Source organism: Trachypithecus francoisi, unplaced genomic scaffold, assembly GCF_009764315.1.
Source record: "Trachypithecus francoisi isolate TF-2019V2 unplaced genomic scaffold, Tfra_2.0 Lachesis_group6, whole genome shotgun sequence".
NCBI lineage: Eukaryota > Metazoa > Chordata > Mammalia > Primates > Cercopithecidae > Trachypithecus > Trachypithecus francoisi.
Window position 1 is genome coordinate 71,783,851 of NW_022681471.1, and position 24,251 is coordinate 71,808,101.

Consider the following 24,251-nt stretch of genomic DNA (forward strand, 5'->3'; position numbering starts at 1 on the left):
CACCTGAGTTTGAAATCTGTGTTCTTCACCTTTAGTCACCATTATTAACTGATTCTCACTCACAAAAACTTATGCACCTGGCACAATCATTCTCTCGGCTCCAAATCTCTCCCATCACAGTGAGTTACTTTATTATTCACATGTACAACCTATCCAAATCCCTGCAAATCTTTGTGCCAATAGTTTGCACCTTTGCTCCAGTCAAACACATCCATGGCTACCAAACACATCCATGGCTATACCCAGAATGCTATCTACTGAAAACTGCTTCACCTCTGGAACTTTCAACTCCAAATATTCAACTTTCTTACCACAGCCTTGTGTCTGTCCAGTTTTTCATTCTCTTTCTCTTACTTCAAGAAAATTGCCAGGCCCATTAATTTCTATCTCTCAACATATTAAGCCTCTCCTGGCTGATTATACTTTAATGTATAATCAGCCCCATGTTTAAAAACTAAGGTAATGCAGAAGAATATACCAAAGTAAGCTATCGGATCATTGTTGTATAGCTTCCTGAATCAGCAATTTTACTTGAAGATTGGAGAGGGGATGTGAAGTAATTTGGTAAGAAATTTGAAGCAAGTTAAAGTACAGATAAGCCTAAAGGAAAATTTGCATAAGTTTTTAAGATAAAACACAAATTGCCAAATAAATTGCAAGCTTTTGTGAAGCTGCTCTGAGATATTCCCCCTAACTGGAGACTATATGGTCACAATCCTCTGCAATAAAGCATCCTTATTGGTTGAGGTGCCCAAACTTCAACAATTTTTTTTTTTTTTTTGCTAATACCCTCAATTCCCAATCTTTCCAGCACATCCACAAAACAAAATCTCAATCCTGATCAATTTTATCATCTGCCTTCTCAGTTTCCTAACTTGATCTGATGAGCACTGACAAAAATTACAGAACTGTTCCAAATGATACTGCTCAAAAAAAGTCTCCATCTTCAGCTGGACCCTGAAAGGCTGCTCAACAGCATTCTTCTGAAATGTCCCTAATCAGCTCCTTTTCCAATTTCCCACGAAAATAATTCGCTTGTTGATATTTTTCTTCAAATTCCTTCTCGTACTTTAATCTCAGCAAAAAATACTGTTTCCTACTTTACAGAGAACTAAGATGTTACTTAGGCGGAAACTTCTCAATGTCTATCTTCCCACTTTCATAGGCATTTCATCCTTTTTTTTCTCTTTAACCTATACAAAGGTCTCCTCTGTCCAACTGCCTTCATCCCCTCAACATATTGTCTACTTCCTTCTTCCCTTCACAGGCAACTCTCAATCTCTACTTTCTTGCTTCCCATTCATTCATAACCCCTGCAGTCTAGCTTTTTATTCTCCCACTTCAGTGAAATAACTCTTCTAATCACCATCCTCTTTGGTCTTCTCTGTAGCACCTGACCCGTTGGTAATTTCCCTCTTGAAATTCTCTTCTCTTAGTTTGCAGTATATTATTCTCTCCTAGTTTTCTTCTTTCATTCTGGCGCTCCTCATTCACTTTTTTTTTTTTTTATTTTTTTATTATTTTTTGAGACGGAGTCTCGCTCTGTGGCCAGGCTGAAGTGCAGAGGTGCAATCTCGGCTCACTGCAACCTCTGCCTCCCGGGTTCAAGTGATTCTCCTGCCTCAGCCTCCTGAGTAGCTGGGACAACTGGCGCATGCCACCATACCCAACTAATTTTTTGTATTTTTAGTAGAGACAGGGTTTTGCTATGTTGGCCAGGATGGTCTCGATCTCTTGACCTCACGATCCACCCGCCTCGGCCTTCCAATATGCTGGGATTACAGGTGTGAGCCACTGCGCTGGGCCTCACCTATTATCTTAAATATTGGAATTTGTCAGGTCTTTCTTATCCCACATCCTCTCTTAAACTAAACAGTGATTCTTATCTTTTTTGGGATCACACACAACTTTGATAATCTGATAAAATCTATGGTCTTTCTACTCATTAAAATAATCATATTTTACATACAACATCAGAGGGGTCAAGGAATGTACCCTACTCCCTATTTGAGCTCATCTACTTATTTTTTATATGCTGCTAATCTGAAAAATAACCATATTATAGTATAAACTCTCTTCTGAGGCCAGGTGCAAAAGTTCATACCTATAATCCCAGCACTTTGGGAGGCCGAGGGAGGTGGATCATTTGAGGTCAGGAGTTTGAGACCAGCCTGGCCAACATGGTGAAACCCCGTCTCTACTAAAAATACAAAAATTAGCTGGGTGTGATGACATGTGCCTGTAATCCCAGCTACTTGGGAGGCTGAAGCAGGCAAATCATTTGAACCTGGGAGACGAACGTTGCCGTGGGCCGAGATCACACCACTGCACTCCAGCCTGGGCGACAGAGCAAGACTCTGTCCCCACAAAAAAAAAAAAAAAATCATCATCTGAGCTTTTGACCTGTATACAGCTAACTACCTATTAAAAGTCTTCACTTAGATGTCTTACCCCAATACAACATAGCAAGTTGAACTCTGCTATCTTTTCTCCAAACTACACTACTCTTCCTGTTTTCCCATATTAGTCAATGCACCACTTGTTGCCCAAGTCAGAATTTTGGATGTCATTTGATTTCTTCATCCTTCCAAAAATGGAAATTTCTCTTAATTGCAAAGTATTATGTGCTCACTAAAAAATTCAAATACCTAAGTACAAACAAGTATAAGTAAAAACTATTCTCCATTTCTCCCTTTGGTAATTCAATTCCATGGCAACAACTGAGCTTAACATGACTGACTCCTAGATGGGATACCTCCTCTCCAGTTCTATTGGCCCCCACAACATAGCCCATTTCACTCATTTGTATTACCTGTCCATAGAATCCAAATTTGTGACCCCCCATTTCTAAATACTGTTGAGTATATGGTTCTCAATAATACAACTTGAATATCTTTTCGGTTGGGTGGTGCGGCGCAGCAAGATGGCCGGATAGGAACAGCTCCAGTCTCCAACTCCCAGCGCGAGTGACACAGAAGACCGTGATTTCTGCATTTTTCTTTTTTTTTGAGACGGAGTCTCGCTCTGTCGCCCGGGCTGGAGTGCAGTGGGCCAGATCTCAGCTCACTGCAAGCTCCGCCTCCCGGGTTTACCGCCATTCTCCTGCCTCAGCCTCCGAGTAGCTGGGACTACAGGCGCCCGCCACCTCGCCCGGCTAGTTTTTTCTATTTTTTGGTAGAGACGGGGTTTCACAGTGTTAGCCAGGATGGTCTCGATCTCCTGACCTCGTGATCCGCCCCCTCGGCCTCCAAAGTGCTGGATTACAGGCTTGAGCCACCGCGCCCGGCCGATTTCTGCATTTTCAACTGAGGTACTGGGGTCAATCTCACTAGGGAGTGCCGGACAATCGTGCTGGTCAGCTGCTGCAGCCTGACCAGCGAGAGCTGAAGCAGGGCGAGGCATCGCCTCACCTGGAAGCGCAAGGGGGAAGGAAATCCGTTTTCCTAGCCAGGGGAACTGAGACACACAACACCTGGAAAATCGGGTAACTCCCACCCCATACTAACGCTTTAAGGAAACGGGCACACACCAGGAGAATATATCCCACACCTGGCCGGGAGAGTCCCAAGCCCACGGAGCCTCCCTCACTGCTAACACAGCAGTCTGCGGCCATCTATCCACAAGGCAGCAGCGAGGCTGGGGGAGGGGCACCCGCCATTGCTGAGGCTTAAGTAGGTAAACAAAGCCGCTGGGAAGCTCAAACTGGGTGGAGCTCACAGCAGCTCAAGGAAGCCTGCCTGTCTCTGTAGACGCCATCTCTGGGGACAGAGCACAGCTGAAGTCCAATAGGGGAAGCAGCGGGGGCCTGTGCAGACGCGAACGACTCTGTCTGACAGCTTTGAGGAGAGCCGTGGATCTCCCAACGCGGAGGTTGAGATCTGAGAACGGACAGACTGCCTGCTCAGGTGGGTCCCTGACCCCTGAGTAGCCTAGCTGGGAGACATCCCCCACTAGGGCAGTCTGACACCCCACACCTCACAGGGTGGAGTCACCCCTGAGAGGAAACTTCCAGGGAAGAATCAGACAGGTACACTCGCTGTTCAGCAATATTCTATCTTCGGCAACCTCTGCTGCTGATACCCAGGCAAACAGGTCTGGAGTGGACCTCAAGCAATCTCCAACAGACCAACAGACAGTCCTTCTGACTGTCAGACGGAAAACTATCAAACAGGAAGGACACCTATACCAAAACCCCATCAGTACGTCACCATCATCAAAGACCAGAGACAGATAAACCACAAAGATGGGGAAGAAGCAGGCAGAAAAGCTGGAAATTCAAAAAATAAGAGCGCATCTCCCCCTGCAAAGGAGCGCAGCCCATCGCCAGCAACGGATCAAAGCTGGTCAGAGAATGACTTTGACGAGATGAGAAGAAGGCTTCAGTCCATCAAACTTCTCAGAGCTAAAGGAGGAATTACGTAGCCCAGCGCAAAGAACTAAAAATCTTGAAAAAAAGTGGAAGAATTGACAGACTAATAATGCAGAGAAGGTCATAAACGAAAGGACAGAGATGAAAACCATGACACGAGAAATACGTGACAAATGCACAAGCTTCAGTAACCGACTCGATCAACTGGAAGAAAGAGTATCAGCGATAGAGGATCAAATGAATGAAATGAAGCGAGAAGAGAAACCAAAAGAAAAAAGAAGAAAAAGAATGAACAAGCCTGCAAGAAGTATGGGATTATGTAAAAAGACCAAATCTACTTCTGATTGGGGTGCCTGAAAGTGAGGGGGAAAATGGAACCAAGTTGGAAAACACTCTTCAGGATATCATCCAGGAGACTTCCCCCCACTAGTAGGGCAGGCCAACATTCAAATTCAGGAAATACAGAGAACGCCACAAAGATACTCCTCCAGAAGAGCAACTCCAAGACACATAATTGCCAGATTCACCAAAGTTGAAATGAAGAAAAAATCTTAAGGGCAGCCAGAGAGAAAGGTCGGTTACCCACAAAGGGAAGCCCATCAGACTAACAGCAGATCTCTCGGCAGAAACTCTACAAGCTAGAAGAGAGCGGGGGCCAATATTCAACGTTCTTAAAGAAAAGAATTTTCAACCCAGAATTCATATCCAGCCAAACTAAGTTTCATCAGTGAAGGAGAAATAAAATCCTTTACAGATAAGCAAATGCTTAGAGATTTTGTCACCACCAGGCCTGCCTTACAAGAGACCCTGAAGGAAGCCCTAAACATGGAAAGAACAACCGGTACCAGCCATGGCAAAACATGCCAAAATGTAAAGACCATCGAGGCTAGGAAGAAACTGCATCAACTAACGAGCAAAATAACCAGTTAATATCATAATGACACGATCAAGTTCCACATAACAATATTAACCTTAAATGTAATGGACTAAATGCTCCAATTAAAAGACACAGGCTGGCAAACTGGATAAAGAGTCAAGATCCATCAGTCTGCTGTATTCAGGAGACCCATCTCACATGCAGAGACATACATAGGCTCAAAATAAGGGATGGAGGAAGATCTACCAAGCAAATGGAGAACAAAAAAAAGCAGGGGTTGCAATCCTAGTCTCTGATAAAACAGACTTTAAACCATCAAAGATCAAAAGAGACAAAGAAGGCCATTACATAATGGTAAAGGGATCAATTCAACAGGAAGAGCTAACTCTCCTAAATATATATGCACCCAATACAGGAGCACCCAGATTCATAAAGCAAGTCCTTAGAGACTTACAAAGAGACTTAGACTCCCATACATAATAATGGGAGACTTTAACACTCCACTGTCAACATTAGACAGATCAACGAGACAGAAAGTTAACAAGATATCCAGGAATTGAACTCATCTCTGCACCAAGCGGACCTAATAGACATCTATAGAACTCTCCACCCCAATCAACAGAATATACATTCTTCTCAGCACCACATCGCACTTATTCCAAAATTGACCACATAATTGGAAGTAAAGCACTCCTCAGCAAATGTACAAGAACAGAAATTATAACAAACTGTCTCTCAGACCACAGTGCAATCAAACTAGAACTCAGGACTAAGAAACTCAATCAAAACCGCTCAACTACATGGAAACTGAACAACCTGCTCCTGAATGACTACTGGGTACATAACGAAATGAAAGCAGAAATAAAGATGTTCTTTGAAACCAATGAGAACAAAGATACAACATACCAGAATCTCTGGGACACATTTAAAGCAGTGTGTAGAGGGAAATTTATAGCACTAAATGCCCACAAGAGAAAGCAGGAAAGATCTAAAATTGACACTCTAACATCACAATTAAAAGAACTAGAGAGGCAAGAGCAAAACATTCAAAAGCTAGCAGAAGGCAAGAAATAACTAAGATCAGAGCAGAACTGAAGGAGATAGACACAAAAACCCTCCAAAAAATCAATGAATCCAGGAGTTGGTTTTTTGAAAAGATCAACAAAATTGACAGACCGCTAGCAAGACTAATAAAGAAGAAAAGAGAGAGGAATCAAATAGACGCAATAAAAAATGATAAAGGGGATATCACCACTGACCCCACAGAATACAAACAACCATTAGAGAATACTATAAATGCCTCTACGCAAATCAACTAGAAAATCTAGAAGAAATGGATAATTTCCTGGACACTTACACTCTCCCAAGACTAAACCAGGAAGAAGTTGAATCCCTGAATAGACCATAGCAGGCTCTGAAATCGAGGCAACATTAATAGCCTATCCACCAAAAAAGTCCAGGACCAGATGGATTCACAGCTGAATTCTACCAGAGGTACAAGGAGGAGCTGGTACCATTCCTTCTGAAACTATTCCAATCAATAGGAAAAGAGGGAATCCTCCCTAACTCATTTATGAGGCCAACATCATCCTGATACCAAAGCCTGGCAGAGACACAACAAAAAAGAGAATTTTAGACCAATATCCCTGATGAACATCGATGCAAAAATTCTCAATAAAATACTGGCAAACCAGATTCAGCAGCACATCAAAAAACTTATCCACCATGATCAAGTGGGCTTCATCCCTGGGATGCAAGGCTGGTTCAACATTCGCAAATCAATAAACGTAATCCAGCATATAAATAGAACCAAAGACAAGAACACATGATTATCTCAATAGATGCAGAAAAGGCTTTTGACAAAATTCAACAGCCCTTTATGCTAAAAACGTTCAATAAATTCGGTATTGATGGAACTACCTCAAAATAATAAGAGCTATTTATGACAAACCCAGCTAATATCATACTGAATGGGCAAAAACTGGAAAAATTCCCTTTGAAAACTGGCACAAGACAGGGATGCCCTCTCTCACCACTCCTATTCAACATAGTGGTTGGAAGTTCTGGCTAGGGCAATCAGGCAAGAGAAAGAAATCAAGGTATCCAGTTAGGAAAAGAAGAAGTCAAATTGTCCCTGTTTGCAGATGACATGATGGTATATTTAGAAACCCCATCGTCTCAGCCCAAAATCTCCTTAAGCTGATAAGCAACTTCAGCAAAGTCTCAGGATACAAAATTAATGTGCAAAAATCACAAGCATTCTTATACACCAGTAACAGACAAGCAGAGAGCCAATCGGAATGATCTTCCATTCACAATTGCTTCAAAGAGAATAAAATACCTAGGAATCCAGCTTACAAGGGATGTAAAGGACCTCTTCAAGGAGAACTACAACCACTGCTCAGTGAAATCAAAGAGGACACAAACAAATGGAAGAACATACCATGCTCATGGATAGGAAGAATCAATATCGTGAAAATGGCCATACTGCCCAAGGTTATTTATAGATTCAATGCCATCCCCATCAAGCTACCATGACTTTTCACAGAATTGGAAAAAACTGCTTTAAAGTTCATATGGAACCAAAAAAGAGCCCGCATTGCCAAGACAATCCTAAGTCAAAAGGACAAAGCTGGAGGCGTCACGCTACCTGACTTCAAACTACACTACAAGGCTACAGTAACCAAAACAGCATGGTACTGGTACCAAAACAGAGATATAGACCAATGGAACAGAACAGAGTCCTCAGAAATAATACCACACACATCTAAGGCATCTGATCTTTGACAAACTGACAAAAACAAGAAATGGGGAAAGGACTCCCTATTTAATAAATGGTGCTGGGAAATTGGCTAGCCATAAGTAGAAAGCTGAAACTGGATCCTTTCCTTACCCCTTATACGAAGATTAATTCAAGATGGATTAGAGACTTAAATGTTAGACCTAATACCATAAAAACCCTAGAAGAAAATCTAGGTAGTACCATTCAGGACATAGGCATGGGCAAGGACTTCATGTCTAAAACACCAAAGCAACGGCAGCAAAAGCCAAAATGGACAAATGGGATCTCATTAAACTAAAGAGCTTTTGCACAGCAAAATAAACTACCATCAGAGTGAACAGGCACCTACAGAATGGGAGAAATTTTTGCAACCTACTCATCTGACAAAGGGCTAATATTCAGAATCTACAAAGAACTCAAACAAATATACAAGAAAAAAACAAACAACCCCATCAAAAAGTGGGGAAAGGATATGAACAGACATTTCTCAAAAGAAGACATTCATACAGCCAACAGACACATGAAAAAATGCTCATCATCACTCGCCATCAGAGAAATGCAAATCAAAACCACAATGAGATACCATCTCACACCAGTTAGAATGGCAATCATTAAGAAGTCAGGAAACAACAGGTGTTGGAGAGGATGTGGAGAAATAGGAACACTTTTACACTGTTGGTGGGATTGTAAACTAGTTCAACCATTATGGAAAACAGTATGGCGATTCCTCAAGGATCTAGACTAGATGTACCATATGACCCAGCCATCCCACTACTGGGTATATACCCAAAGGATTATAAATTATTCTACTACAAAGACACATGCACACGTATGTTTATTGCGGCACTATTCACAATAGCAAAGACTTGGAATCAACCCAAATGTCCATCTGTGACAGACTGGATTAAGAAAATGTGGCACATATACACCATGGAATACTATGCAGCCATCAAAAAGGATGAGTTTGCGTCCTTTGTAGGACATGGATGCAGCTGGAAACCATCATTCTTAGCAAACTATCACAAGAACAGAAACCAAACACCGCATGTTCTCACTCATAGGTGGGAACTGAACAATGAGATCACTTGGACTCGGGAAGGGGAACATCACACACTGGGGCCTATCATGGGGAGGGGGAGGAGGGAGGGATTGCATTGGGGAGTTATACATGATATAATGATGACTTGATGGTGCTGACAAGTTGATGGGTGCAGCACACAACATGGCATAAGTATATATATGTAACAAACCTGCACGTTATGCACGTACCCTAGAACTTAAAGTATAATAAAAAATATATTAAAAAAAGTATCTTTTCATATGAGTATATACAATACACCTATTTGTTAGCTAAGTCTACCATTTTGATAGCTAAGCAGTATTTCATCACATAGATGTGCCATTTTTAAAATAATTTCCTATTGTTGGATATTTAGAATGCTCCATGCTTTTGCAATTACAAGCAATGCTGCAGAACGTTTGTATATGTACCTTTATAACTTGTGTGGAGTAGTCCCTGGAAGTGAAGGTGCTTAGCCAATGGAAATGAACATTTACAGTCCTCTAAAACGTTTGTACTAATTTATGTTTCCCCCAAGAGCATGAGTGCTTGATACCATCTTAAAATCTCCATCCTTTACCCATGCCCCCCAACTTCTAACCATTTATGAAATATCAATTCTACCTCCTCAGTATCTCTACACCCGTCTTCATCTTTTTTACTCTTATTGATACTGACCTTAGTTCAGGCCATCAGTATTTTCAATTGGGAATGCTGTCAATAGTTTCTTTACCGGTCTCTATCTTATTCCCCTCCTCCAATCCATTCTTCAGATAGGTTTCGGAATGATACATTCAGGTAGTAGTACCTGATATGTCCCTTTCTCCTTCTAAAGGTTTGGTGTAACATACTAGGCCTTTCATGATTTGGCCCCTCTACCTTTAAAATCTCGAATCTCACTACCAAATGTAATTCCACTAGCATCCTAGTCATATTTAACTACCGGCATTTCCCTATCCAAGGCACCTTCATCTACTTTTGCATTTGTGCTATCTGCCAGGAACTTCTCCACCGTTTTCCACTTAACTATTTCCTTGGCACAGTAGGTGCTCAGTAAGTAGTTATTATCATCATCATTCTTCAAAACTCAGTTCAAAAGTCACTTCCTCTTAGGAGAGTTCCCTGCTTCCTATACATGAAAAAACCATGGAAAACATTTAAAAGATGAAAAACAAAGACAATCCTAATCCCATGTCACAGAAATAAGCACTATTATCACTCGAGTGTGTTTCCTTCCAGCCTTTTTTGTATGTATATACATCTTTTTTTAAAAAGCATGACTAAGATGAAATAAACATCTTTGTGCTCTGCTTTTCTCACTTAACATTGTGAGCATTTTTTGGTCATTAAGTTCTCCAAAAAAGAGCTTTAAATCTGTACCTAATAATTAATTATACAGATGGCACTATAACATCATCCCCTTTACGTCAACTGTTCAAGTTAAATAAGTCCTTGCTAATATAAATAACAGTTATCATGAATACCTTTGACTACATCTCTGATTAGGATTATAATCTTACCACATGCTAACTACTTACATGCACTATTTTATTTAATCCTCACAGCAACCCTCAGAGGGGAGTACTATTATTCTTATTTTACAGATAGGAAAAGCAGAGACTAAGTTATTTGCTCAAAGTCACATTGCTATTAAGTGCTGGGGCCAATGTTCAAATCCAAGTCTACCTGACAATAAAGTCTGTTCAATAAAGTCTGAATAATTTTTTAGTCTCTCAATGTTGCCAAATAGCTTTCCAGAAATCTCACACAATTTTACACTGCCAACAGCAATAAGTGAGAGCACCTGTCTTACTACCATTATGTCTACTAAAAAATTGAGTTGGCCGGACGCAGTGGCTCATGAGGTCAGGAGTTCGAGACCAGCCTAGCCAAGATGGAAACCCCATCTCTACTAAAAATACAAAAATTAGCTGAGCACGGTGGCGGGAACCTGTAATCCCAGTTACTCGGGAGGCTGAGGCAGGAGAATCGCTTGAACCCAGGAGGCAGAGGGTGCAGTGTGCCAAGATCATGCCACTGTACTCTAGCCTGAGCGACAGAGCAAGACTCCATATAAAAAAAAAAAAAAAAAAACTCTTTCAATTTTTTTTTTTTTTTTTTGAGACTAAGTCTCACTCTATCACCCAGGCTGGGGTGCAGTGGCACTATCTCGGCTCACTGCAACCTCTACCTCCCAGGTTCAAGCAATTATCATGCCTCATATTCCCAAGTAGCTGGGATTACAGGAGCCTACCACCACGCCCGGCTAACTTTTGTATTTTTAGTAGAGATGGGGTTTCACCATGTTGGCCAGGCTGATCTCGAACTCGACCTCAGGCAATCTATCCGCCTCGGCCTCCCAAAGTGCTGGGATTACAGGCATGAGCCACCATGTCCGGCCCAATTACATTTCTTCGATTACTAGTGCAACACAATATTTATTCATGTTTGTTAGCTATTTAATTTTTGTCTTTTGTGATTTGTCCATCTGCCCTCTGCTTACTTTTTTATTAGTATCTTCTGGTTTTTCTAACTGTTTTACATAAGCTCCTTGTAAGTCTGCCCTATGTCCTAAGTCAGGCATCACCAGGTCAAGTGCCTTTCTGTAACACTCTTGCTTATCACTTGCTACACATAAGTCTTTTTTAGACGTCTGTGAGCTTACCAACACTTCCACTGACAGAATTCTGGGTGATTAACTTTAGGTGTTTTCATGAAACAATAATGGATAATTGACCCAACAAGGGACATTTCCACTCTCCAATTTCCAATGTGTAATAAGCAGAGCAAAGTGAGAAAGTACATTCTTTCAACGCAAACCAGAATGAACAAAAATGGAAGTCTCATCTCTTTAATGATATATGCATGTCCTAGTTACGTGTAATTCCCTGAACTTGCCCTGTTCTTTCATTCTTCCATGATATTAAACATTGTGTTCTTTGCCCAGAACGCCTATTTCTTCATCAGTCTTTCCGACTGACCAATCCTTCACCTTTTCTCTCCAATTCTCTGCCTCTTCTGACAAACTTAACAGTCATACTACTTACTGCTAAAAATTACAGGAGAAAAGTCTTATAATCACGTGGATTCTTAGTTGAGAACCTCAGTATGCTAGATAATTCTCTCAAACACCCTTAGCTCCCTCTTCTATTTGTTTAAGGAATTATAAGAAATCGTTTCCCTGTTTCATTCCTGCAGTGTTTTCCTATTTAGGATCAAGTACAAACTCAAGTACAGCACACAAAATCCTCTATGATTTGACTCTTGCCTGCCTCTCTAAACAGTTATTCACTAATATGTACACTTGAACTGCAACCCCACCACCTTGTTTCTTTTTTCTTTTTTTGAGACGGAGTTTCACTTTTGTTGCCCAGGCTGGAGTGCAATGGCGCCATCTCGGCTCCCTGCAACCTCCACCTCCCAGGTTCAGGCGATTCTCCTGCCTCAGCCTCCTGAGTAGCTGGGATGACAGGCATGCGCCACCACGCCCGGCTAATTTTGTATTTTTAGTAGAGACGGGGTTTCTCCATGTTGGTCAGGCTGGTCTCAAACTCCCGACCTCAGGGGATCCCACCACCTCAGCCTCCTAAAGTGCTGGGATTACAGGCGTGAGCCACCACACCCAGCCTGTTTCTTAAACTTATCATGCAATTTCAGGCCTCTGTGCCTTTACATATTGCTGTTCTCTCACCTAGAACATTTTCTCCTCCACATTCTTTGCCAAGTAAACACCACTGATCTTTCAGAATTCAGCTTAAGAAAACTGGATGGGTATGGTGGCTCATGCCTGTAATCCTAACACTTTGGGAGGCCAAGATAGGAGGATGGCTTGAGTCCTGGAGTTCCAGACCAGACTGGGCAACACAACAAGATCCCTATCTCTATTTACAAAAAAGAAAAAGAAAAAAGAAAATCCTCTTCCAGAAAGCTTCCTCTAACCCCACTTTTTTTTTTTGAGATGGGGTCTCACTATGTTGCCCAGGCTGGTCTTGCACTCCTGAGCTCAAGTGATCCACCCACCTTGGCCTCCCAAGGTGCTAGGATTACAGGCGTGAGCCACCGCACCCAGCCCCACTCTAATTTAGATATACTGTCCTGTGATACTCTGTGCATGCTTATAGCAATAAAATTTAAGTACTATAATTTTTCTTTTCTGTTTCCCCAACTAAACTAAACTAATTTGGAACAGAAACCATATATAATTTGATATTTATAACATCAGTGCCAGCACATATAAGTACTCAATGTTTAAAAATTGTCATTAAAAACTGTATTAGCTTGTTTATGAAGGCTTCCCTCTCAGTTAAGATATTCCTTGCTCTCATCTGATGCACTCTGCACATACTTCTATTATAGCCCTTGTCAAGCTGCATTTGACTTATTTTATTTATTTATAGAGACAGGGTCTTGCTGTCGCCCAGGATGTAGTGCAGGGGCGTGATCATAGCTCATTACAGTTTTGAACTCCTGAGTTCAAGTGATCCTCCTGCCTTAGCCTCCCAAATAGCTAAGACTTCAGGCGCTCACCACTACACCTAGCTAAGCTTTTGTTTTTAAGTGTTTTATACAGACAAGGAAGGTCTTGCTATGTGTGCCCAGGCTGGTCTCAAACTCCTGGCCTCAAGCAATCCTCCTACCTCAGCCTACCAAAGTGTTGAGATTACAGGCATGAGCCACCGTGCCTGGTTCCAAGCTGCATTTTAATTGTCTCTTTCTGCCAACTGGATTGTGAATTACTTGAGGACAGTAACTGTCTTTCTTATCAGTAGATTAAGCAGCTAGCACAGAGCCTGGCATATGTTATTCAATCAACTCATGTACTGAGCAAAACTCCATGCACCAAGGAAGCTCACCACGGTCTATAGCTACCCATTTCCCTAAGTTCCATTTAAGGGCCTGGGGCATAGGTGAGTTTTCACATTCTAGGAAAAGGCAGTGATGGCTCAGAGCCCAAAATAATATCCATTTGATTTTTATTCTCACTTCATTTTTCTGTGCCTTCCGAGATTTCAAAAGTAAGCATATATTACTTTTTCATCATTAAAGGCTAACAGCAATCTTTATACAGCATACACACTAAAATATATGCTTGCTTTAAAAAAAAAGACTGGCCAGGAGTGTGGCTCACACCTGTAATCCCAGCACTTTGGGAAGCTGAGGCAGATGGATCACCTGAGGTCAGGAGTTCGAGACGAGCTTGGCCAACATAGTGAAACCCCATTTCTACTAAAAATACAAAAATTAGCTGAGCGTGGTGGTAGGCACCTGTAATCCCAGCTACTCAGGAGGCTGAGGCAGGAAAATTACTCGAATCTGGGAGAGGTAGAGGTTGCAGTGAGCCAAGATCGCACCACTGTACTCCAGCCTGGGCGACAAGAGTGAAACTCCGTCTCAAAAAAATAAAAATAAAAAGACTAAGTCGCTCAATTGATTCTGCGACCACTGCTCAAGGCTGCTTTATGCACATAAATTTTAATAATGCTGGGTAGGAGTGTTGGCTCATGCCTGTAATCCCAGCATTTTGCGAAGCCAAGGTGGGAGGATTGCTTGAGCTCAGCCTGGGCAAAACAGCAAAACCTGTCTCTACTAAAAAAGAGCCTGGCGCGGTGGCATGTGCCTGGTTCAGTGAACTATGATCACACCATAGCATCCAGCCTGGTTAGGAGAGCAAGATCCTGTCTCAAAAAAAAAAATTTTTTTTTTTTTTTTTTTTTTTTTGAGACAGAGTCTCGCTCTGTCGCCCAGGCTGGAGTGTAGTGGCCGATCTCAGCTCACTGCAAGCTCCGCCTCCCGGGTTTACGCCATTCTCTCGCCTCAGCCTCCCGAGCAGCTGGGACTACAGGTGCCCGCCATCTCACCCAGCTAATTTTTTTGTATTTTTTTTTTAGTAGAGACGGGGTTTCACCGTGTTAGCCAGGATGGTCTCGATCTCCTGACCTCGTGATCCGCCCGTCTCCGCCTCCCAAAGTGCTGGGATTACAGGCTTGAGCCACCGCGCCTGGCCTCAAAAAAAATATTTTTAATAATGCTAAGTAATGTTAGATGGATAGAAGATGGATGGATTCATGGAAAGAAAATAAAGAGAAATACCCACCATTATACTTAACACTGTTGGCCAGAATAAGGTTTACATCATCTAGAAAGCTCTCCCGACTCTGATACTTGTGCTTCGAGATGTTCTGTGATGAAAAGAATCAGGCACTCAGATACACACACACAGTCACTTGATTACAAAAAGGCATTTAGATCAAATCAGTCACTCACCTTACGTATGGTCTCTAAATCCATTGGATTGACAATCACTTTGTAATAATCTGGAACAAATTTCTTATTAACTGGGTGATGAAATGGCCAAGACTAGTAAATAGAAAGCATAAGAAATTAAATGGAAATCACTCTTCATACCAGAATTTCACCACCTTTGTTGGGTTACAAATATTCCTATAAAAAACTATGGACTCTTTCCCTAGAAAAACACATAATCATACAAAACTTCTGTATATAATGTAAGGGGTTCACAGATTCCTTTAAGGATTTCTATGCCATGATAGGGTAAAAACACTTGCTCTATAGTCATAATTAAAATTTCTTATTCCCTAGTCCCATTCAGAAGTTTTATAGCATTACAGACGTAGAAACATTCCTATACTGCAAAAGGAAACTGTTGAGAATTCCTGGGGAGGATCACCATAACAATATAAAAACGAAATAAAAGACAACCAGCGGTGTCTAATTATCAAAGTATCATTTGCTTAGAAGCACCTCTAAATCAAAAGCCTCACATTTGCTAGCACCCTCTCTCTATAGGGCTACTCAGGAGCATTCATATACTGAATGTCAGCAACAGGAAGCAAAAACCTCCCTACATCCAAAGATTCCTGGCCTCTTTGATTTCAATGATAATGTACTCTTTAAAAAAAAGACAATGTACCCACACAGCAAAAAGGTCAATATTTAAAATCATATACCAGTCACAACTGACATATCCACGTAGACTCTCCAAAATACACATACACGTACACCCTATACATTTTTCCTTTCCCCTGCATGATCCTCACAATATTTGGCACTGAGACAGCTTACATCTGGAACTGCCATCATCTTCTGGGTGACTATGTTGTCCAGAATGAAAGAAAAGGCCACTTGGTCATCATCATCCAGCAAGGGGTTGATAGCTTTCTCTAAGCGAGCTAATTTGTCTTCTTTCTGAAATTAAAGCAAAGCCAAGACAGAGGTTTCCCTAAGGTGTGATCACCACAGAAAAATCAAGGATAATTTGCTGGGCGTGGTGGCTCATGCCTGTAATCCCAGCACTTTGGGAGGCTGAGGCGAGCAGATCACAAGGTCAAGAGATCGAGACCATCCTGGCTAACACGGTTAAACCCCATCTCTATTAAAAATACAAAAAAAAACCTAGCCGGGCATGTTGGCGGGCGCCTGTAGTCCCAGCTACTCAGGAGGCTGAGGAAGGAAAATGGCATGAATCTGGGAGGTGGAGCCTGCAGTGAGCCGAAATCGCACCACTGCACTCCAGGCTGGGCGACAGAGCAAGGCTCCATCTCAAAAAAAAAAAAAAAAAAAAAATTAAGGATAATTTAAGGTTCAGCTAGCTATCTATGACCCTTGCCCCAGAAAGTGTAACTTTGAATTGTCTACGGAATGACAAAAAGTCAAGATAAATGATATTCCAGGCTGGGCACAGTGGCTCACACCTGTAATCCCAGCAATCTGGGAGGCCAAGCAGGTGGATCACATGAGGCCAGGAGCTTGAGACCAGCCTGGCCAACATGGCAAAACCCCATCTCTACTAAGAATTAAAAAAAAAAAAAAAAAAAAAATTAGCTGGGTGTGGTGGCACACACCTGTGGTCCCAGCTACTCAGGAGGCCAAGGCACAAGAATCACTTGAACCCAGGAGGCGAGGTTGCAGTGAGCCAAGATCATCCCACTGCACTCCAGCCCGGGTGACAGAACAAGACTCTGTCTCAAAAAAAAAAAAAAAACAAAAAAAAAAACAACAGCTATTCCAGTAAAACGGTCAAAAAGGATACGTCAACAACTTCTTTAGGTACTCTACATTCTATTCTTCTGGTTCACAAAAATTTATACTTCCCTGAGTGTCAACATCATAGCTGCCACACACACAAAAAAAACATCTTTAGCAATTTAGGCTTTAAGATCATGCTCTCTGTTTTTGGTATAAAACTACTGCTGAACAACACTAAACATGATTACTGATTTGTGACTTTTGTATAATGGGACCTAACCCAATAAATTTATTTTAGACTCTAGTAGGAAAAAGTTTGTATTCCTATTGCTCCAAATCCTCATCAACACTTGGTATTGTCAGTCTTTTTAATTTTAGCCTTTCCAGTGGGTATGTAGTGACATCGTGGTTTAAATTTGCATCTCCTCAATAATCCGTCAAGTTGAGAATCTTTCCATGTTTACTGGCTAGCTATCCTCTTTTGTGAAATGTCTACTTCATACTTATACTTTTGTAGGTTTATAAAGTACCATTAAACGTTTTTGTAAGAAGAGGGAATATAGATAGATTATCATTTAAAAATTAAAACTTCTAGCACTTGCTGCTTGGTTGGTTAAAAATACGAAAAAAAAATTTAAATTCCTCCTTCCTAAAACATTGATTAGTCTCTCAGCTACAGCTGACTTCCTAGAAACTCACTTTCCTTTGCCCTTTCTAATGAGTTATGTAGGTGCTGGATCTTAATTCTAACTTTATTAATAGTCAAGATGTCCTGAGCAAATACTTTTCTTCTATGGGCCCAGTTTTTCCGTCTACAAAAGGGACTGGCCTATGAGTTCTAAAGTCCCTTCCAGCCTTCACATATACTAAATATCTGCTACTCCCACATATATTTTTCCTTCTGTTAAATTCCCTACTTCCTAATCCTGATATCACCCCCTCCTTCAAATTCCACTGCCTTTCTCTCACTCTGTCTTACCTCTTTGAGTTTTTCATCACAGAGATCCAGCATGGATTGAGAGATCTGAGTCAATGAGTGTTTTGGCCCTGTAGAGGAACAGTAAGAGATGAAACCATTAAAAATGGAAGGCAAAAATCTGCCAACACTTCTTTATCCTCTTAATGCACTTGCTTAAGAACCTGGTATGTGTCAGGCACCAGGCTAACTGATGGGTTAGACAGATATACCAGACTTATATCCATTTTTCAGTGCCTAAAACATAGCAGGTACACAATATGAATGAATAAACTAATTTTAACTCTTTCCTTAATTTGTGTATATCTACACACGGTAGTACTACTGCTGCCTTTAATACCTTGAACATAATACTATGGAAGGGGAGCAATAATTTAAGAATGCCTGAAGAGTGAGCAGGCGGCAGGGGCTGTGGATGACGGGGGCTGTGGACGGTTGGGGCCCCGGGCCAGGGCGGCGGTGCCATCTTGTGCCCAGGGCCAGTGGGGAGGCCGGGGAGGGGGCACCGGGGGGCGCAAGGGACTACGGGAACGGCCTTGGAGTCTGAGGAACTGGAGCCTGAGGAGCTGCTGCTGGACCCCAAGCCAGAGCCCAAGCCCGAAAAGGAGCCGTCCCGGCCCGACACCCCCACTCCCGCAGGAGCTCTGGGCCCTGGGCCTGGTTCGGGAGCCCCTGGCAGCCAAGAGGAGGAGGAGCCGGGACTGGTCGAGGGTGACCCAGGGTACGGCGCCATTGAGGACCGGGAACTGAAAACTATCAAAACTCGAGTCAGGGAGATGGAGGAAGAAGCTGAGAAGCTAAAGGAGCTACAGAACGAGGTAGAGAAGCAGATGAATATGAGTCCACCTCTAGGCAATGCTGGCCCAATGATCATGTCATTGAAGAGAAGATGGAGGCTGATGCCCGTTTCATCTATGTTGGCAATGTGGACTATGGTGCAACAGCAGAAAAGCTGGAAGCTCACTTTCATGGCTGTGATTCAGTCAACCGTGCACTATACTCTGTGACAAATTTGGTGGCCATCCCAAAGGGTTTGCATATACAGAGTTCTCAGACAAAGAATCAGTGAGGACTTCCTTGGTCTCAGATGAGTCCCTATTTAGAGGAAGGCAAATCAAGGTGATCCCAAAACGAACCAACAGACCAGGAATCAGCACAACAGACCGGGGTTTCCCACGAGCCCACTACCGCGCCCAGACCACCAACTATAACAGTTACCTCTCTCGATTCTACAGTGGTTTTAACAGCAGGCCCCAGGGTTGCGTTTACAGGGGCCGGGCTAGAGCAACATCATGGTATTCCCCTTACTAAAAAAGTATTAGGAGAAGAGAGAAGAAAAAAAGAGGAAAGGAGGGGAAAAAAGGGAATTAAAAAAACCCCAAAAAACAGAAGATGACCTTGATGGGAAAAAAACATTTTTTAAAAAAAAGATACACTGTGGAAGGGGGGAAAATCCCATAACTAACAGCCGAAGAGGGACCTGCTTTGGGAAGTAGGTCCGGGGAGTAGGGGAAGGCCCAGGGAGTAGGGCAGGAGGCTGCTTATTCACTCTGGGGATTCGCCATGGACACGTCTCAACTGCGTAAGCTGCTCCCCATGTTTCCCTGCACCATTTCACCCCCTTGGGTGCTGCTCAAGGGTAGGTGAGTGTGGGTGGTAGGAGGTTTTGTTGTTTTTTTTTTTTACCCAGGGCTCTGGAAGGACACCAAACTGTTCTGCTTGTTACCTTCCCTCCATCTTCTCACCTTTCACAGTCCCGTCCTGCCTGCTCCTGTCCAGTCAAGTCTACCACCCACCCCAGCCCTCTTCTCCGGCTCCCTGCCCCTCCAGATTGCCTGGTGATCTATTTTGTTTCCTTTTGTGCTTCTTTTTCTGTTTTGAGTGTCTTTCTTTGCAGGTTTCTATAGCTGGAAGATCTCCGTTCAGCTCCCAGTGGTTCCAGTGTAAATTCCCCTTCCTCCTGGGGAAATGCACTACCTTGTTTTGGGAGGTTTAGGAGTGTTTTGTTTTTCAGTTTTTATTTTTTTTTCCTTTGCCTTTTTTCCCTTTTATTTGGAGGGAATGAGAAGTGGGAACAGGGAGGTGAAAGGTGGATTTTGTTTTTTTTTTAGCTCATTTCCAGGGGTTGGAATTTTTTTTTAAATATATGTCATGAATAAAGTTGTTTTTGAAAACTAAAAAAAAAAAAAAAAAAAGAATGCCTAAAGAAACCAATGGGTAACTTGTAATTTTCCCACACTTAGCATATACAATTTGTGATTGCAATTTTTGTTTGTAGAATTTATGGTTTCTCATGTTCTAATTACATCGGGTTAATCCAAAGCCTGTGTTAAAAAATAATCTCTGGGCTGGGCGCAGTGGCTCAGGTCTGTAATCCCAGCACTTTGGGAGGCCGAAGCAGGCGGATCACCTGAGGTTGGGAGCTCAAGGCCAGCCTGACCAACATAGAGAAACCCCGTCTCTACTAAAAATACAAAATTAGCTGGGTACGGTGGTGGGCGCCTGTAATCCCAGCTGCTCGGGAGGCTGAGGCAGGAGAATTGCTTGAACCCAGGAGGTGGAGATTGCATGAGCCAAGATTGTGCCACTGCACTCCAGCCTGGGCAACAACAGTGAAACTCCGCCTCAAAAAAAAAAAAAAAAAATACACGAATCTCCACACTGATCCCTATCAGAAGCTTCAGAAAATCCTTGAACTATCTGACCTATCTCCTACACTCCCTGCTTATGAATGCCCTAATTTAAGCTCATCATAAAGAAGCTAAAATATTTTCATTTAGCGAGCAATTCCAATTACTTCTTTTACATATCCTTTGCTAGATTGTATTCCTGTCTATCCTTTTGTTAGTGCTCCCCAGAGCCTAAATGTCAGTTCTATTCTCACTTACTAATTATTTAATTTAATTCAGCATTCACTTGTTTATTCATTTAATACATGTTTAATGACTATGTACAATGTGTTCAATGATGGGAATATAAGGAAAAATAAGACAGACTTCCTGCCTATGAGACTTACTGGTTTAGGCCAGGCACAGTGGCTCATGCCTGTAATCCCAACACTCTGTGAGACTGAGGCAGGAGGATTGTTTCAGCCTAGGAGTTTGAGACCAGCCTGGGCAACATAGTAAGACCTCACCTCTACAAAAAAAAAAAAAAAAAATCAAAAATTAGCTGGTCGTGATGGCATGCACCTGTAGTCCCAGCTACTCGGTAGGCTGAGAAAGGAGGATTGCTTCAGCCCAGGAGGTCAAGGCTGCAGTAAGCCAAGACTGTGCCACTGCACTGCAGCCTAGGTGACAGAGTGAGATCCCATCTCAAACAATAGAAAAAAATAAAATAAAGACAGTTGCTGGTCTAGTCAAAGAAATGACTTGAAAATAAATTATTGCCAGACAGAGTATAAACGCTTTAAGTATTTATGGATGAAATGATACAAAAGCTGAAAATATATACTAGATTGACCATATGCTAACAAAGTGTTCAACTGAGTGAATAGCACTGAAGTTTATTTCCTCTTTTATTTCTGAATGTGTCTACCAATTTCCATAATAATTTTTTTAAAAAGAGTATTCATATAAATAGAGAAATATATTGGTTGCCATAAATTATGGAGGAGCTACCTATGAGATACAGATGCTCCTTGACTTATGATAGGGTTATATCCCAATAAACACATAATCAGTGGAAAACATCATAAATACATTTACTGCAGACAGCACAACACAGTATGCTATAAGCTGTTTTACAACAACTGAATCTGCTTACTGGGGCCGGGGGTGGTGGCTCACACCTGTAATCCCAGCACTTTGGGATGCTGAGGTGGACAGATCGCTTGAGCCCAGGAGTTCGAATGTGATGAAACCCTATCTCTACAAGATAAAAAAAAAATACAAAATTAGCTGGGCGCGCTGAAGCACACCTGTGGTCCCAGCTACTTGGGAGGCTGAGGTGGGAGAATCATCGAGCCCAGGGATATTGAGACTGTATTATGCTGTGATTACGCCATTGTACTCCAGCCTGGACAACAGAGTGAGACCGTCTCAAAACAAAAAAAAAGAAATGTCTTACAATTATGGAGGCTGAGCAGTCCAGGGTCAAGGGGCCTCAATTAGTAAGAGCCTTTTTTGCTAGTGGAAACTCTGCAGAGTACCGAAGTGGCTCAGGGAACCCCGCGGTGCTTGCTCAGGTCCCTTTTCCTCTTCTTATGAAGCCACTAGTTCCAATCCCATATTAACCCATTAATCTATTAATCCATTCATGAGAACAGGGTCCTCCAGATCCAGTCACCTCTTGAAAACCCCACCTCTCAATACTGTCACATTTGGGCATTAAGTTTCAATATGAATTTTGTTTTTTTTATTTATTTATTTGAGACAGGGTCTCGCTCTGTCGCTCAGGAGTGTTGGCCAGGCTGGTCTTGAACTCCTGACTTCCAAGCGATCTGCCCTCCTCAGCTTCCCAAAGTGCTGGGATTAAAGGCGTGAGCCACCGTGCCCAGCCTGTCTCCAAGAGTTTTACTCCGGTTCAGCAACTGCCTAAGTTGCACTGCTCCTCTGAAAGCAGTCACTTTGAGCAGAGGTGTTGGACACTGGATGATACCTAGAGGAAGCTGGGAAAATGAGTTGCACAGACAATAATTGTTGTACGAATTCAGAGGGGAAATAAATTTATCCAGATCAGGAAAGTCAAAGAAGGCTATTCTCGAGGAAGGTGGTGATGGCTGTGCCCCTTTTGTATCGACCTTGTGTGTTTGATCCTTATGCCTATTCCCGGATGGAAAAAGAACGGGCTGATGGTCAGTGAATACCCTGGGGTGGTTTCCCACCAGAGTTAAATTATGCTCTGGACTTATTTCAGCTGTGGAACCTGTGCTAAAGACGACTTCTAGGTGGGAGGCCTCACCACTCAGAATTGGCTCTGAGTGGGCAGAGAGCAACCCCTAGTGGGCTTGTGGAAAACACACTCTGAAAGCCACTTTTCTTTTTCTTTTTTTTTTTTTCTTTTTGAGACAGGGTCTCTGTCTGTCACCCAGGCTGGAGTCCAGTGGTGTGATCATAGCTCACTGCAGCCTCGATCTCCCAGGCTCAAGGAATCCTCCCACCTCAGCATCCCAAGTAGCTGGGACTACAGGTACATGTCACCATGCCTGGCTAATTTTTTTTATTTTTAGTGAGACAAAGTCTCACTATGTTGCCCAGGCTGGCCTCAAACTTCTGAGCTCAAGCAACCTTCCCACCTCAGCCTCCCAAAATGCTGGGATTACAGGCATGAGCCACCACGCCCAGCTCACTTTTCTTTATTCTGACCAAAATGAAGTGCTGTGTTTATTTTGTTTTTGCTTATGATATGGGCCTAATGTAGACCTTAGCTAATGAGACAACAGGATGGGGGATGTATCTATTTCCCCAAATCCTTAAGGTGAGAAATAAATTCATTCTCAATTTTTTTTCTGTAACCAAATATGTATGATTATTTAATGCCCTTTCCTCTGTGCTCTGACACTTCAAGAAGGTACTGCTATAAGAATTAGGTCTGAAATTAGGGCAGTAGTTAAGAACCTACAGAAAGTGGAGTACTTCGGGACCTAAATTGAGGGCAAGGCATTGATGGGGTATTAATATGAGGGTATAAATATAGGAACTCATAATAAACAAGCTTCTTGGAGAGCATCTCTGCTATATCATTTATCAAATACTGATTCATGAAGAAATGGATGAATGTGCTGGCATTAAGACCTCTAGTTTTGGCCGGGCGCGGTGGCTCAAGCCTGTAATCCCAGCACTTTGGGAGGCCGAGACAGGCGGATCACGAGGTCAGGAGATCGAGACCATCCTGGCTAATATGGTGAAACCCCGTCTCTACTAAAAAATACAAAAAACTAGCCGGGTGAGGTGGCGGGCGCCTATAGTCCCAGCTACTCGGGAGGCTGAGGCAGGAGAATGGCGTAAACCCGGGAGGCGGAGCTTGCAGTGAGCTGAGATCCGGCCACAGCACTCCAGCCTGGTGACAGAGCCAGACTCCGTCTCAAAAAAAAAAAAAAAAAAAAAAAAAAGACCTATAGTTTTACTCACATAAGGTTGAAGGGGATGAGACCCCTGGTTTTAACCATATTACAGAATTTTTGCCTTCTCCAGTAGTAGAATAGTAGAATTATTAAGAAGACATAGTAGCTTCTATCACTTAATGAGTACTGTCTATGTG

General features: G+C 42.4%; 1 protein-coding gene and 1 pseudogene across 1 annotated transcript in view; one reads left to right on the forward strand and one right to left on the reverse strand.

Moving 5' to 3' along the window:
• TAF1 (TATA-box binding protein associated factor 1) overlaps positions 1-24,251 on the reverse strand; it is a 117,127-nt gene that overhangs the window by 42,179 nt on the left and 50,697 nt on the right. The window contains 4 exon segments of the mRNA XM_033200891.1: positions 15,183-15,267; positions 15,353-15,445; positions 16,172-16,294; positions 18,054-18,121. Of these exon segments, the coding sequence (XP_033056782.1) occupies positions 15,183-15,267; positions 15,353-15,445; positions 16,172-16,294; positions 18,054-18,121 (369 nt within the window).
• Positions 18,496-19,441, forward strand: LOC117077239 (annotated as a pseudogene).